This window comes from Micromys minutus, assembly GCF_963924665.1.
Source record: "Micromys minutus genome assembly, chromosome: 10".
NCBI lineage: Eukaryota > Metazoa > Chordata > Mammalia > Rodentia > Muridae > Micromys > Micromys minutus.
This window is the reverse complement of record NC_137979.1, coordinates 23,911,881-23,929,127: the sequence shown is the minus strand read 5'-3', so window position 1 is coordinate 23,929,127 and position 17,247 is coordinate 23,911,881. Positions and strand designations below refer to the sequence as shown.

The 17,247-nt window shown below is 48.1% G+C and overlaps 1 protein-coding gene across 1 annotated transcript in view; it reads left to right on the top strand.

Moving 5' to 3' along the window:
- The window catches only part of SPNS3 (SPNS lysolipid transporter 3, sphingosine-1-phosphate (putative)), a gene marked incomplete at both ends in the record, with an annotated part of 55,605 nt that overhangs the window by 13,081 nt on the left and 25,277 nt on the right, over positions 1 to 17,247 (top strand). The window contains 3 exons of the mRNA XM_080922259.1: positions 961 to 1,109; positions 1,616 to 1,768; positions 7,442 to 7,631. Of these exons, the coding sequence (XP_080778385.1) occupies positions 961 to 1,109; positions 1,616 to 1,768; positions 7,442 to 7,631 (492 nt within the window). The remainder of the gene's footprint in view (positions 1 to 960; positions 1,110 to 1,615; positions 1,769 to 7,441; positions 7,632 to 17,247) is intronic.

Sequence of the window (17,247 nt, the reverse complement as noted above, 5' to 3'; positions counted from 1 at the left end):
CCCCTGGGCCGACTGGGACTTTCCAGTCTCCTGTGGCCTTAGCCACTTGGCATAGTACCTGGCGCCATGGGGGAGGGGAGCTTTGGTTGTTGTCAGACTGTGGCCTCATGGGAAACATGGACTATGGAAATTGTGACCTCGAGGTCAAATTCCAGCTGCTCAGTTTGTTGGCTGTGTGGCCTCAAACAAATTGCCTTCTTTTGGGGAGCCTCAGCTTCCTTTGCTGTAAAGGTTAAAGCTACCTATGGACTCTTAAGAATTAGTTGGGCAAGAAGGAGAAAGTTCCAGGCCAGCCACAAAACAGCCTTGAGGACTGCCATCTGGGAAGACTTGGAAGTCGAGTCCGGATAACCGGGAGCATACCTGGGCAGCCCTTGATTTGTGGCTCTCATTAGAACAGGGATATGGACCACTCAGAAGAGAAATACACACTGGGAGGCAGAGGGACCTGGAGCTCGTTCCTGCATGCAGGTCTCTGCTGAACTGTTATGGGAGGCAGAGATAGACAGAAAAGCCTGAGGCAGGAAAAGGTTTCAAGGAATCTGATTTGCCTTGAGCAGGAGCCTTCTCATGTCCCGAGCTGTTTGAAGCTGCCCCAGACTATGTGGTGAGATCCCTGTCATATGGACAGGGGTACCAGGAGAGGATGGAACTGGTGTGGCTAGTGGAAGCATGAGACAAGAAAGGCTTGTGCTCTGAGCTCCCAGTCTCAATCACTGTAGGCTCCCTGTTCCCAGAAGAGGCGAGTGTGTACTGGGCAGGAGGACATTAACTGGGTACCAAGGAAGTCACACTGGCAGAGAAGCTAAACTGTCTCCACAAGGCTGACAGCAAGCGTTATGAACAGCTCTACATAGAGCCAGCACCTGGGAGCCAAGGCTAGACCCTGTGGCCAGTCATCTCCTGTCTCCCAGGCCGTCGTAGATTTTGGTCCTGAGCTCCACTGCCTTCCTTCCCTAGATCATGCCCTGCTTGGATGCCGTAGCCTTGGCTCTGCTCATCTTGCTGGTTCCAGACGTACCCCGAGGAGCAGCTGAGAACCAGGGAGAAGCGGCTGTGAGACCTCCGAGGAGCAGCTGGTACGAGGATGTCAGATACTTGGGGAGAAAGTAAGTGTCCCTGGACTCTGTTGCAAGTCCCAAGAAACCCCTGTCTGGCCCAATGACTCCAGCCTCCATCTCTGACTCTAGGGTTGTCTCATTGTCCATGGCCCTCTTCCTTCTCTGAGCTCCACTCTCTAACTTAAAAGCCCCTTTGTGACTTGGTCCCCTCTGGATGTGGCAGGAATGTGGCTGAGAACAGGGGAGGCTGTGTGAGCCTCGGGCCGTGTTCATTTATTCAGTGGATGTATTTTTCCGGCCCTCTCCTGCTTCCCTAGGCTGCTGGAGTTTGTTGACCACCTCTTCAAGCTCCATGAGAGTAGCATCAGCCCCTGTCTTGGGTCTCAAAGGGAGGCAGGCCTCACTGTACTCTCAGGCCGCATGAATCACTGCCGCATGGGTGTGAGGGCAGCTTGGATCATTGGGAAGGCTGAATCCTGCATGCCTGGGGCAGTGGTCAGGTACTTGAAGTCCTAGCTCTATCTTGACCTCAGCCAGGACACTTTCTCTTGCAGCTGGAGTTTTGTGTTTTCAACCCTTGGAGTGACTGCCATAGCATTCGTGACAGGAGCTCTGGGCTTCTGGGCACCCACGTTTCTGTTTGAAGCACGTGTGGTCCATGGCCTGCAGCTTCCCTGCTTCCAAGAGCAGTGCTACAGCCAGGACAGGTGAGGATGGGCTGGAGGGTACTGTTGGTTCACGGGACAGTTCTCAGGAGGCTCTGAGCCTGAGCTCAGTCTTTCAGGCAATCTGAAGATGGCTGAGCTTTGGACCCAAGGGTTTGGGCTTTGAATAAGCCAGCCAGTGTATGTGGACACAGACATCTCCCTTGGCGTTTCTGGGTGCTGGAATACCTGTCTTCCTACTCTTGTGGCTATTGAGGGGGGTTCAGAAGGCACCAGAGGGGGAAGGATATGAAGCTTCTGTGGGCTTCAGGGGATGATAGGAATCTTAGGTGATTACCCTTTGCCCTTCAAGGGGTCTCAACTCTTTTCTGTGAGGTCACCCCATTTTGCAGATTGCAAATTGAGGCACTGGGAAAATTCTTCATGTGTCTGGCTTAGGGATGGTTGGGATGTGTTCATTTTTTCTGTGTCCTATCAGACACCCAGGAGGTTTGCTGGTGTATGGGAGAAGGGGTCTCACTCTCTCAGAGGTGTCACTTCACTTCCTGCTTGGTCAGCCCTTATGGCTCTGCTGGGCTCCTCTGCTATTCCTACCACCTCTTGTCAGGTTCTCCAAGGACTCCAGTGACCTTCTGATGGGAGTCAAGAACATCTCCTAGGCCTACCTCCCTTGTTTCTTCCTTAATAACCCAATTTCTTGCCCCCACCCTGGTGACATGCTCTCTCTCTCTCTCTCTCTCTCTGTTCTCTTCTCTCTCTCTCTCTCTCTCTCTCTCTCTCTCTCTCTCTCTCTCTGTGTGTGTGTGTGTGTGTGTCTGTCTGTCTCTCTCTCTCTCTCTTTCTCTCTGTCTCTCTGTCTCTCTCTGTGTCTGTCTCTCTGTCTCTCTGTCTCTCTGTCTCTCTCTCTGTCTCTCTCTGTCTCTCTCTGTCTCTCTCTGTCTCTCTCTCTCTCTCTCTCTCTCTCTCTCTCTCTCTCTCGTAGTATCCTTTGGTTGATCTTGCCCAGCTGGTTTCTTGGACTTTTAAATTAAATTTTCTGTATATAGGTATTTTGCTAGCATGTTTGCCTGTATACCACATGCCTACAGTACCTGAGGTGGCCAGAAGAGGGCATCAGATTTCCAGAACTGGTGTTACAGATGTTTGTGATTGGTTATGTGGATGCTGAGAATCTGGTCCACTGCAAGAGCAGCCTGTGCTCTTATCCACTGAGTCTATCTCCAGACTCTCCTTGGACTTCTAAAGACCCATCCTCCCTTCTGCTGGGTCCCATGTTGGTCACACCAACATCTGCTTCTTCTCCAGCCTCCTTTCTTTGCCTCAGTTTTACTCCCTAGTGCCCAGAGGGAGCTTGTGTGATTTCTAGAATGCCTGTGCTTCTGCCCCAGTACAACATCTGCCTGTAGTTTCCTTCCTTTTTCCTCAGCATTATTTACTAAACTTCTTCATTTTGCCATCCTGAGGATTGGACCCAAGGCCTTGTGTGCTCTCTGCATGTGTTCTTTGTGGTGAATTCTAGGCAAATGCTCCACTAATGAGGGACACTCCCAGCTTCTCACCTGTAGATTTTAGTCAAGGGCTCTATCACTGAGCCACACCTCCAGCTCAAAATGTCTGCTTCAGGCCTAACGCCAAGTGTTTTACATAAAGAACCTGCAGAGGAAGGTTTTCGTGCTTTCTCTAAATTGCAAATGAGGTGGACGATCACACAGGTTAAGTGACTTGTCTAAGTTCACACAGCTAACAAGCAATAGCCAGGATTCAGATCTATCTAACCCTGCTTCTGTTGCTCTGAAGCGCCATATCCTGTTGCCACTGAAGACTGCCTGGTGCTGTCAAATGACTTGCACATTGCTCCCTTCCCCCCCACCGGGGGGCAGGGCTTTATGATGTATAGTATAGTAGGTACTTGGGAATAAATACATGGAGATGAGAGGTTTGCCTGGCAAAGACAGATTCCTAAGCACCCCAAAAGGTGACTCAACTCCACGTATTGATCCTTATGGAATGGATGGTTTCTGCTCAGCTTCCACTCTTTGGCTTGATGCCCCTTCACGCTGTCTGTGTGAGAACTGGTGGATGTGTTTGTTTCTTATGCTTGATACAAAACCTCATGGTCTAAAACAACAGAAATGTGGGCCTGAGCTGGGGATGTGACTCAGGAGTAGAGAGCTTTCCTAGAGTGCATGTGGCCCTGCATTCAATTCCAGAATTGCACAAAGTCAGCACAGTGGCTCACGCCTTTAATCCTAGCACTTGGGAGGAGGAGGCAAGAGGATCCGGAATTTCAAGGGTGAACCCTGCAAGATGGCTCAGTGGGTAAAGGCACGAGCCATCAAGGCTGATGAACTGGAAACCTACAAAGTGGAAGGACAGAACCCACTCCCACAAGTTGTCCCCTGACATTCACTTGTGCACTGTGGCACCACACACACACACACACACAGAGAGACATAGATGCTTATGATATATATAAGACTCAAAGTCATACTCAGCTATATAGGGAGTATGAAGCTAGCACAAGGGTCTACCAAAAGAAAAAAGAAAGGAAAGAAAAGGGCATTTGAGCTGATAGAATGCATGCTCTGGGTTCCAGACACAGTCCAAAAACAAAACAAAAACAAAAACAAAAAAACAACAACAATAGAAATTTCTGGGCAGTAGTAGTGCACTTGGGAGGTAAAGACAGGTAGATCTCCGAGTTTGAGGCCAGCCTGGTCTACAGAGAGATTTCTAAGACAGCCAGGGCCACACACAGAGAAGCTGTGTCTCAAAAAAAAAAAAATAAATAAATAAAATAAAACCAGAAATTAATGTTGCTGTAATTTTGAGGTGGAGCTTCTAGTGGGCCCAAATCAAGGTGTCTGCAGGGCCATGTTCCCTTAGAGTTCTGTGGCGCTTTGGCTCACTTGGGAGGCAGAGGCAGGTGGATCTCTGTGAGTCTGAGGCCAGCCTGGACTACCCAGTTCAAGAACATCCAGAGCTATATAGTGAAACCCTGTCTTGGAAAAAAGAAAGAGTGAGCATTCCTCACAGGCCTGCCTGTCGGCCAGTCCCACTGAGGCGTCTTCTCAGTTGAGGCTGCTGGACATTGTCCTCCCGCCTCCACTTGCATATAGGACTCTGTCTAGTTTGTGTCGAGTCGACCAGAAAATTATCCAGCACAGGCCGGAAGCTTAATCAACCCAAGTCTCTCAGAGATCTTCAGAGCCCACCACTGGCTCAGAGTGACACTCGGGGATGGACATCACCTACTCAGGACCAATAATACACTAATCAGGGAAGTGCAGGCCTCTGCTTGGTGGGAGAGGACTGGGAGTCTCTGACCTTGAAAGGCTGTGTCAGACAACCTAAGGCAAGTGCCTGACTTCTTTGGTTACCACTTCTCCTGCTGTGCAGAGAGGGTGCGCTCCATCCGTTCCCAGCTTGTGGGGTAGACGTCTATGTAGACAGCTCATGAAGCTCATTGGCTGGGCTACTGACCTCAGTTTGCTGTTGTCCAGGCTTTCGTGGTTACGTTCATTTCAAAATTTATTTACTTGCAATATTGTACAAGGGCTGGCCAGATGGCTCGGTTAAGAACGCTGGATGCTGTTCCAGAGGACCTGAGTTTGGTTCCCAATACCCCCATGGTGGCTCAGAACAGTCTGTAACTCTAGTACCAGGGGTTCAGATGTCCTCTCTGGCCTCTACTGGTACCAGGAATGCACGTGGTGCAGACATAAATCCAGGCAAAACACCTATACCCATAAGATTAAAAAAAAAAACAAAAAACAACAACACAACCCTGTCACTGTGTGTGTGTGTGTGTGCGTGTGCACGCTATGTATGTGTTTTCACATGTATGTGGAGACTGGAGAACAACTTACTGCAGTCATTTCTTTCCTTTGTGACTTCCATCTTGTGAGTCACGGGGATCAAAATTAGATTACTAGGCTTGGCAGCAAGTCCCTTTACCTGCTGGGCCATCTTGCCATCCCACGTGTCACATTCTTGAGTGTGGGTGTACGTGTGTATATGTAGGCCAATAGTTAACCTCAGTGTCGCAGCTCAGGAGCTGTCCACCTTGATTTCTAGGCTGGGCTGGCTGGCCAGAAAGCCTCACCGATCTGCCCATCTCTGCCTCTGCAGCGCTGGGATTATAAAAGCATGACATCATCAAGTCTGTCATGTATGCTGAGGCTGGGGATTGAACTGAGGTCTTTGTGCTTGAGTAGAAAAGCACTTAGCTGACTGAGCCATCCTCCTCAGCCCCCATGGGGGTAGTAGTTGGGCCCTGGACACTTCACATAACTCTGTAATTTTTGTGTCTGAGAAATCCTGTCATTTGTGCAAAGGGGATGAGAGACTGAGAGAGGAGGCCACAGTGGTCAGCAGGACCAGTGCCATAGGGCTGTCACCCAAGAGGACACCTGAGAGCCACTGAGAGGCTGGGAGACCCTGGTTGGATTTAGCTGTCAGTCCACACCAGTCACTGTCTCAGTGAGACCTTGGAACTCCTTTAACAAGATCTTAGACGGAGTAGGAGGAGAATAGCGTCTGTGTGGATCCTGGCTCTGTATCTAATAGCTGTCAGATACCGGCCTTCTCCTCTTTCAGCCTTGCATCTGTCTATCTGGGTATTCCGGGAGGAAATCAAAGAGTTCGCTTTCTGAACACATGTCACGTGTGTTCTCGGCTCCGCAATCCCAGCACAGAGATCAGGAAGGAAACCACACCTGGCCATCGATTTTGAGGACTCTGCAGGGCATGGATAGTGTTACAGGGGCTGATGGAAATAAAGCAATCTGCCTGGGAACAGGGGACATTATCCCTGGTGAGGGGGTATTTGTGAGAATCACGTGGATTGAGTAGGAGTTTGGAAAGTTTAGAAGCAAGAAGACAAGAAAGCTACCATAGAGCATTCCAGTATGAAAGTATGCGCAGGTGTAGGGGGGCAAGGAAAAAAAAAGCAGAGTTGGGACCCAAGGACCAGGGAGCTGAGCCCAGATCTCTGGGTGTTTGAGAGAAGCTGAAGGACTTGGTCAGAGTGTGCTTAGGAACATAGTTCATCATGTTTTAAGAAGCACTTTCTGAGGGCCTGTGTAGAGAGAGTCTTCATCAGAGCCAGATGGTATTGAAGTGGGTACAAGAGAGGGTGGAAAGGTAATGCTGTCGAGGGTGCTTGGAAGGGATGTGGAGCCAGGGTGCCGATAGATGGGATTCAACAGGCGAATGTGCAGGCATAGTGGTGCACACCTTTGATCCCAGCACTCAGGAGTCAGAGTGGGTGGATCTCTGTGAGTTAGAGGCCTGCCTGGTCCACAAAGTGAGTTCCTAGGCTAGCCAAGGCATAGCAAGAGACTATCTCAAAAGACAAACAAAGAAACAAACCCGCAAATTAACAACCAAAATGGAGAATGTGTGTAATGTCCAGACAAGAGCTTTGAATCATGGGAGTCAGTACATGCCAGTCACCTAAGCAATGAGGGTGGGTGGGGCCCTAGAATTAAGATTTCTGAGTGGGGCTTTTAGAGTGATAAGAGAGAGAAAGTCTCTGTAAATATTCCTGGGTGGAGGTTCTTACAAAGTTAATGGGCCTCAGCTTTTTAGCTACAGCTCTGGGCTTGTTTCCTGCTGCATGGTACCAGATCATGTAACTGGGTTAGGTAACCTGGCCCAGAGGCAGTGATGGGATGCAGGTCTGACCTGGTCCTCTCTGCTCTTTCCTATCAGCCTGATTTTTGGGGCACTGACCGTGGCAACTGGTATAATTGGTGTCATGCTGGGGGCAGAGGCCTCAAGAAGGTACAAGAAGGTGAACCCCAGGGCTGAGCCCCTCATCTGTGCTTCTAGTCTGTTTGCCACAGCTCCCTGCCTCTACCTGGCTCTCATCTTGGCCTCACGGAACCTCCTGGCCTCCTATGTAAGTGAGGTCCCCTCTGGGCGTGGGTGGGAAGCCCTTGAGGACACAGGTGCACACTAACTGTGTCTTTGTGTTATTTCCACTGCCCACTCCTTCCAGACTACCTCTCTAGCCCCATTTCCCAGTAAGCACACAGAGGATCACAGAGAATTCCCTACGCACAGGCAGAGACTAGACTCGATCCCAAGATCCTCTCTGGTTCTGGACTGAGTCCCTCTGGACCCCTGGCTGACAGTCTAGATAGAGATAGAGGTATTTGTCCGAGGGTGTGTTGTGAGCCTAGGGAGACAGAGGAATGTTCCCCAAGTTCCAGATGAGAAAGTCTGGTCATGGGTGGTGCAGATCTCACTTGAAAGACAATTATGGCTTTTCAGATCCCAGTCCCCATTCCAGTCCCTCCTGTGTCCCACAGTCTGCCTGGGACTTTGTAGTGTCTGTTCACTAAGGGCACTGTTCCTCTTCGATGTGTCTGAAATCGTTCTCTTCCTGCAGTCAGAGTTTACCTCCTCCAAAGTATCTCCAGCATCCTGTCCCAATTCACTGTTCCTGCCCTCCTACCCCATCCCTGTCCTGCCAAGTGCGAAGGGCTTGCCATTTCTAGGAGGATAATACCAGCTTCGACCCTGGGTGCTGGACATAGTATCCTTGCCCATAGGCCTCTGGCCCACTGAGTTGGCTAGACTCGGAGAGGGAACTGGTGATGATTTGGCTGTTCTCTAACCAGTCCTGGTGATCGTTGTGGCCAGTCACACTTGAGGATTAACAAGCCTGGTTCTACTTAAATCACAGCTTCCACTCTGTTTCTGAATCAGGCTATTACGTAGGTCCAGAAAATTGCCCTGAAGAGAAGACCATGGTGTGCTCCTTGTCACATTTCATGTTTTGCCATGGATATCACTTCTCCCCGTGGTTCTGACTCCTACGGGCCTGAGTAGGCAAAGGATGCAGGAGCAGACAAGGGTCACCTGGGAATGGGTTGTTTTCTGCCATTGCCTTCTGGGTGACAGGTGCCCAGGTACTAGGGCTGGGAACACTTTTTGTGATTTTCGTGTGGTCTTACTTACTTGAAGCAGGTGTGACCTCTTTAGCAGGACATGCCTACCCTAGAGGCCATGCTAGGGCACCCTCATGACCTTCATGATTTCTCTGCACGCTGTCCTTTTAACCCACCTGGGCTCTCTCCTTTCCCCACACTGCACTCAGCTCCCTCTAGCACTCCACCCTAAGACTTCCTCAAGAGGATTCAGCAGAGCCTCTACTTCCTAATGTCAACTAACATGGGCAAGACAGCAGGGGCCCTGGAGGTGGCCATAGTCTAGGAGAGTCTGTACTTAGCAGGTATTCTGCCAGGGAGAAAGGCTGGCTGGTTTCTTTCTGTCTTCATTTAAGAAAGGGCTCTCTCTCTCTCTCTCTCTCTCTCTCTCTCTCTCTCTCTCTCACACACACACACACACACACACACACACACAAATCTGGAGAGAAGGCTCAGCAATTAAGAGCATTGGCTATTCTTTCAGAGGACCTGGGTTCAATTCCCAGCTCCCACATAGTGGCTCATAATCAACTGTGACGCTACACACAGGGGGTGTGGCCTCCTAGGCCACCAGCATTAAATACTCCAGGCATGATAGGGAGCCTGCTCCTGGGCACACTGGTTGGCAGTTGGCAAACAGATGTTCCTTTTCTGTTACCAAGGCCTTAGGGTACACCTGGGTCCTCTTCAGGGGGTTCTTGGTGTTCCCATTTTTGTGATGAAGCCCCATGACCAAAACCAACCTGGGGTGGAAAAGCTTTATTTCACGTAACACTTCCACATCACAGTTCATCATGGAAGGAAGTCAGGGCAGGAATTGAAACAGAGGAGGGACCTGGAGGCAGGAGCTGATGCAGAAGCCATGGATTGGTGCTGTTTCCTGGCTTGTTCTCATGCCTTCTTCAGCCTGACTTCTTATAGGACCCAAAACCAGGGGTGTCCTTACCCATCCCCCATGGCCCTCCCCCAATCAATCACTAAGAAAGTGCCGGACAGGGTTACCTACGACGGAATCTTTACAGAGACATTTTCTCTTGAGGTTCCCTCCTCTTAGATGACTCTAGCTTGTGTCGAGGTGACAAAAAGCTAGCCAGCGTAGGGGGAATGTTCTGTGAACTTCCAGGAGTCTGGTAGAGACCTGACGTCCCCCTCCCAGGTGCACCTGACACTGAATCATCCCCCTTGACACAGCTGTGGGACGGGTTTTCTCATCCCACCAGAAAACTGAGGCCCAGAGAAAGCAGCCAAGGGTAAAACAGACAAATGCTTGCCTCATGCATTGGCACCCTGGTGTCCTCATTCTGTGAGAGAGAAGCAGCTGGGCACATGCTAGCCACCAATAGGTGTGTTCATGCTCACTGTCTAGGTGGGGCAGGGGGTGGGGACTGTCCCTTCTATTGGTGAGAGCTGGTGAGACTCACAGGGACTAAGATTTCAAGGAGACAGAGTCCTGGATGAGTGGAGGCCCTGTTAGAGGCATGCTCCTGCATCCGCCAGCTTTGCTCATGCTAATGTCTTCTTTTAGCTCTGGCAGGCTGCTTTTTGGCTATGTTTTTGGGGACGCAGATGTCCCCTATCCTGCACTCTGGCAGACTTCAGAGCTGCATGTCTTATCTAAAAGTAACACCGTGACTCAGCTGATCAAGCCAGCCGAGAGAACCCTAACTCTTCTCTAGACTGTCCTGGTTGAGTGTGGAGGGGCAGGAAGGTGCTCAAAGCAAGGAGACATCCATCTTCCAGTGCTGGAAGTGGCTTAGCTGTCAGGATGCTCTGTGGACCAAGTCTCCATGCTGATTCCAGCCCTCATTCTCCACAGCTTTGTGCTGCTGCCCTGGGGCCTACCGGAAGTTCTGACCTAAGATAAAAGCTGAGGCTCTACCCTTGCCAGCCCTCATTCATGAAGCCCTTTCTACCCAGTCCCACCGCTCCTGCCCATTCCTTCTCCTTTTCCCCATATCAGCCTTTCCAGCTTTCCCCAGGACTATCCTCCACGACAGCCACTCTCCTCATTTTCCTGCGTCCCTGCTGTAACCTCTTCATCCTACATGGTCTGGGAAGCTGTTAGATGCCCTGAGCTTTGCCATCTTCAAAGCCTTGCCTAGCTCTCTGGTTCTCTGAAAGAAGGTCCAGCTCTTCAGTCCAGCATTTAAAGCTCCATGTGAACCGCCTCCACAGCCTCTTCTGCACTTTTACCCTCCCTGATTCCTAGAGCATGCCCAGTGGATGCCCTTTCAGTCCGTTCATCATCCCTCTTTGTCCATATGTCTAAATCACTGGAGCTTTCTCTTAATGGTGGCCTGGTGCTCTACTTACAGCCTTACTGCTCTCTGATTCCCTTCCTTCCTCTGTCCCCCCCTCCCCATTTCTTTGATACATGGTTTCTCTGTGTAGCTCTGGCTGGATCTGGATTTGTAGACTAGGCTGGCCATGAACTCAGAGACCGCCTGCTTCTACCTCCCAAGTGCTGGGATTAAAGGTGTGCACCACCACACCCAGTTTGATTCTAACACTCTCACAGCCCCAGCTTGTGAATTCTGGCTCTGGTTCCTTCCCTTCTCAGCACTCCAGCCCCCAGTACACTATCAGGAATGTGGGAGTCTTCACTGCTTGCTGAAAGAGCAGTTTGAAGTAAGTTGTTTGTATCCATTTACTTATTCAAGCCTATTAAGTGTTGGCCATTGGCTTCCTAGTTCAAAGGCTACAACTGCAGCTATGATTAAAATGACTCAAACATCTCTGTCCCAAGGAAATCTATGTTCTAGCCAGGAGAAGCAGACTACAGGCAAGATCCGCAAGAAGCAGGGCATAGTGCAACTGTCTTTGAATCACAGCACTCAGGAGACTGAGATAGAAGGAGTTCTAGGTCAGGCTGGGCTGTATACCAAGACCCCATCTTAAAGCAAGCAAGTAAATGAACAGATTCGTAAGTAAAACTTTTACACTATGTCAGGTGATGATAAATACTTAGAAAACTGGAGTGGAGAAGGGAGATAGTGAGAGTGTCTGCAGATGAGAGAAGACTATTTTATACAGGTCCAGGAGGTTCACTGAGAAGGTGCTGTGGCGGCTTCTCCTCCTCTTTTCCTTTTTCTCATAGTTGCCAGGAATGGAGTGATGAATCATGTAGCTATTTGGCAGAAAAGAGTTCTAGGAGTAGGGAATAGCAACTGTAAAGGGCCTGAGCCAGGGGTATATCTGGAGGGTCTGAGGAATAGCAAGGAGACAACCTTTGTTAACATAGAATGGGAAGTAAGCGCAGAGAGGCTGATAGGGCCTTCTGACATCAGCTTAGGATGCTTAGGAATGAAGATGATCAGTGCCTTTATGTCTGTTCCTCTAGTGTTACACTGATGGACAGTTACATGTGTAACCAACCTCCCATTCCTGGGGTGTATCCTCCTAGGGTCACAGTGTCTATTCATTTCCTCTGTTACTGAATGTGACTTGGTAGCAGTCTGTTGAGGATTTCTGCATCTGTATGGATTGGGTGTTGGGGTATTAGAGATATGTGTATTTGCATCTGTGTTTTTGTGATATGAAAGGCTATGGCTTCAGGATGACCTAGCAAGTGTTTCTCCCTTTTCTGTATTTTTGCAGCGTACGAAGGATCTGTGTTAATTTGTCTTTAAACATTTGGTAGAATTCATCAGTGACACCATCTGGTTCTGGGCTTTCGTTTTGGGGGAGGCTTTTGATGGACTCAATATTTACTTGTTGAAGGTCAGTTCAGATTTTTCTGTTTCTTTTTGACTGAGTTTTGCTAGTTTTACTAATTTTTCTTTACTAAATTTTACTAGTTTAACAAATTTTTAAATTGTTTTTGAGGTTATAATCCATCATTTCCACTTGTACTATGTGTGCATTCTTAGACACATAAATATACAACCTGCTTAGTCTGCATAACATCACACACACACACACACACACACACATACAGAGACACATATGTTTTATGGGGTGGCCATTTGGTATTAGGTAAGCAATTGTGGTCTTCCCTGGGGAAGCCCACTTCTCCTGCCCTTGGCATTTCTTGAGTTGCCTGTAGCTCTCTGTGTAGAGTTGGGGTCTTATAAGCTTTCCCCAGGCACCTTAGGATACCCATTGTTGTTCTTGTTCAGCTCATACCTGGGCAGCCATGTTGGTGAGGCTTGCGGCTTGCTGACATACTGACTTCCTAGGAGACACAGTCTCACAGTAAACTCCTTGATCCTCTGGCTCTTAAAATCAGTCAGCCTGCTTTTTCACAATGCTTCCTGAGCCTTAGGTGCAAGGGTTGTGTTGTGAGCATCGCTCCATAACTCTGCATTTTGATTGGCTGTGGTTTTCTGTAATGGTCTTCATCTTTTGTAAAGAGAAGAACTTCTCTTTTTTATTTCTAGGATTTTTTTGTATTTAGTCTAGATTAATCTAATTCTTGGTATATAAATATCCATAGTATTTCCTTATACTCCTTTCGATTTTTATGAGATTAATATCAGTACCTTTTCACTCTTGATTTTGGCTAAGTTGAGCATTCTTTCCTTTTTTCTGTCTCAGTTTAAAGGTTTGTTATTTTGTTTCTTTTTTTTCTTTCCTTTTTTAAAAAAAATTTATTGTTTTATGTGTGTATATGTTCGGGTATGCATACCAGTGTGTGTATGTGTGTGTATGTGTGTGTGTGTGTGTGTGTATACTGATGTGTTCATGCACATAAGTGGATATATTTTAATAAATGAGCTATATGTATGTATGTTTGTATATATGTGTATGTGTGTGTATGCTCTTGCATGTGTGCAATGCTATACACATACATGTATATTCAGGTTGAATATATATTGAACATATATATTGAGTTATGTTAATTTGTGTGTACCATGTGTTCTGTACTGCTTGTCTACCTGTCTATGCCTGAGTATCAGGGATTGCAGATAATTGCATGGGGTATGTGTGCCTGTGTGTATGGCTGAGCATAGCTTTTTCTTACTTTAATTGCTGAAACTACATTGCGTGGGAAGAAGAGGTTTTGGCAGTACAGTGTGTCTTCTCCCAAATTGGTAGAGACCAAGTTTTCCTGTGTTCCATGGAAATGAAGTTTCCTAAGTATATAAAGTCTAGTTTGGGCCTCTGTTCAGACCCTGTGGCCCACCTGCAGGTGTGAGGGCTCCATCCCCTATCCTCAGGGCCTCTTGGCAAGGGAAGTGGACTTCCCGGCCGGTAATTAGGATCCAGACACACTCGCAGCAGGTCTTGGCTCACACCCCTTCCTTGGCCCTCTTCCCAGAGCTGCTGCCCTTCAGAGGAGAAAGGGTTTGTCCCATAGAAGAGGACTGAGCCTGATATAGGGGCTCAACCATTGCTAACCTGTTGGCTGGGGAATGTGGCTGGATACTGATGGTTCCACTTTTGGTGGGCTTTGTATTCAGGATGACGCAGGCAGAGTTTAGGCATGGCAAAGATTGTACACTGGGGAATCTGAAAGACCAGGCTGCCATTCCTGCTTCCATACTTCCTAGTTGTATGATATAAGGCAAGATACTGACTTTGTGAACCTCAGTCTTCTCAGCAGTAAGATGGGAGGCTACTTACCTCAAAATGAACTTTTGAGCCTGTTCTAGTTACTATGGTTATGTAACGAAACTTGGCCACTCAAAACAACTAAAGCATTTGTTTTGCTCAGATTTTTTAGTTAGGCAAGACATGGTTGGAGGCAGGAGGGGTGACGTCGTGTTTTCTATCTGAAGTAAAGTAGGCAGATGGGAGGGCTGGATCCTGGAAGCCAAGATGTCTGGCAGTTGATGAGAACTTAACTGAATACCTGCCCATGTCTTCTCTGTGTAGCCTGGGCTCCCTCATACATTGTGGTTAGATTCCAGCACCAGCAGCCAGGGATAGCTAGCTAGGTGAAGCCATCTTACCTCAGATGACCAATCCTGGAGAGTTACTTTGAAAATGATATTTTCTCTTGAACTCAAACTTATTGCTCAAAATAGTAGGCTGGGGGCTGGAGAGATTGTTCAGTGGTTAAGAGCACTGACTGCTCTTCCAGAGGTCCTGAGTTCAAATCCCAGCAACCACATGGTGGCTCACAACCATCTGTAATGGGATCTGATGCCCTCTTCTGGTGTGTCTGAAGACAGTGACAGTGTAGTCACATACATAAAATAAATAAATAAATCTTAAAATAAAACAGGCTGGAGAAACAGAGAAATAGATTTATTTTGATTTATGAGTATGTATGTGTGTGAGTGTATGCTGCCTGTGTTTGGGTGCCTGAGAAGGTCAGAAGAGGATGTCAATTTTCCTGAAGTTGCAGTTACAGGTATTTGGGAACTGTCTAGTGTGGGTTTGGAGAACTGTGAACTTGGGTCTTTAGGAAGCGCAGTTGGTGCCCTTAACTGCTGAGTTTCTCTCCAGATCCGTGGAGTCGTCCTTTGATGAGAGGATAGGGGACCTGAAAGAATGTGTGATGACAAGATATTATCATCTCTGGGAAAACGCACTTGGTTGCTGTGGCTCAGGTCTTCTTGTCCTCCATCCTCTGGGTCCCTCTGAGGGACTTTGAAGGGAAGCATGTCTGTGCATACGGACAGGAAGCTCACTGGGTGTGAGTCTCTACTCCACTCTCTTCTCACCACAGGTAGGAAGTTGTACCTTCAGCCAAAGCTGGGCTTCCTGAACTGAGGGAATGCATATTCTGTGCATCTGAGATCTCGAGTACTAGATCTGAGGCCATGTCTTAGTCAAGAGGAGCAGTAAGAACCCATGTCCTCATCAGATCCATCCCAGTATGTCCTGTGTGTCAGACACCATTCTAAACACTAGGGGGATTGCATTAAACAAAATAGCACACAATCTACATGGAGTGAAATAAATACATCTCAGAGGAGGGTGCATTCTGTGGGGACAAGAGAAGAGAAAAAGACATAGGATGAGGGTTCAAGGGGCTCTAGGACACTCACCATGATGAATGATCTGTACTAACTAGAAGCAAGTGAAGGACATGTGGTAATGGGAAAGAGCAGTCTATGGAGGGAGAGCAGGAGATGTTGAGATTCCAGGGAAGAGAAACTGACTGGTGGGAATCAAGGAAATGTGCCTGGAGTGGGGTGAGCCAAAGACAGGGTGGAACAAATGTGTTCAGAGTAAGGCAGCAGGACATGGGGGATGCAAATGGTGTGGGACCTTGTACCTACGTTGATTTTGGTTTCAGATGTGAACTGAGGACCAGTGAATGTGTCCTGCCTACAAGCCAAACGAGCTAAGTAATGGTTTATAGTGGGTATCTCTTGCTGCCTAACAAATCACCCCAAAACTTGGTGGCTTGAAAAATGGCTGTAGTAGTTATAATTATTATTATTTTGAGAGAGAGGCTCATGTGGCCCAAATTGACCTGTTTCCTGGCCAGTTTTAGGTCAACCTGACATAAGCTAGAGTCATCTGAGAGGAACAAAACCTCAACTAAAAGAATGTCTCCATGAGATCAGACAGTAGGCAAGCCTATAGGCCATTTTCTTAATTGGTGATTGCTATAGGAGGGCCCAGCCCATTGTGAATGATACCATCCCTGGGCTGGTGGTCCTGGATGCTATAAGAAAGCAGGCTAAGTGAGCCGTAAGCAGCAAACCAGCAAGCAGCACCCCTCCGTGGCCTCTGCATCAGCTGCTGCCTCCAGGTTCCTGCCCTCAGAATTCCTGTCCTGACTTCGTCTGATGATGAAGTGATATGGAAGTGAAATCCTTTTCCTCCCAAGTTGCTTTTGGTCATAGTGTTTCATCACAGCAACAGCTTTGAACTCACAATGTAGCCAAGCATAACCCTGAGTTTCTGACACTCCTGTCTCCACCCCCCCTTAGGTGTGCACCATCATACACAGTTTAAACAAGGCTTTGTGCGTGCTAGCTGAGCATTCTGACAACCGAGTTATATCCTTAGCCTTCAATGATTTCTCATGGCCAGATGGTTTCTCTCCTGTTTCTGTTTGTTTGTTCCTTTTTTTCTTTTCTTTTTGCCTGTGCTCACACATGTGGTTGCACTGACCTGGGATGGGCTGTAATGCCCATACTCACCAGTCTCCCATGGCTCTTCTTCCGTAGGACTCTGTATCCTTTGTTAGAGCAGATCAGCTTCTCTTTAGAACAATATCCAAGAGATCAAAGTGGAAGATGCAAAGCCTTCTGGTCTCCAGGAAGAACATCACTTCTGCCATCTTAAGTGATGTAAGACCCACCCAGGTTCACTGAGGAAGGGCACAGTGTGAGGGCGTGAACATGATGTGGCAGGATTAACTGAAGACATTCTGCAATTGTCACTCATACAGCTTGAGAAGCTCTCTCTGGAGCCAGTGAGATGGCTCAGCAGGCAAAAGGACTTGCTGCCGAGCCTGAAACCCTGAATTTGATCCCCTAGGACCAACATGGTGGAGGGAGAGAACTGACTTCTACAAGTTGTCCTCTGCTTCATGGTCTGTATACAAGTCTCTCAGCCTCCTCTGGTGCATGAACAACACAAGTATTAGATAGATAAGGGGAAATTTTGAAATAAAAAAGGAGGTATGGGGGGGATTCTCTGACCTCTGTATTGAGATGAAATGGGCAGTGCCTAAGT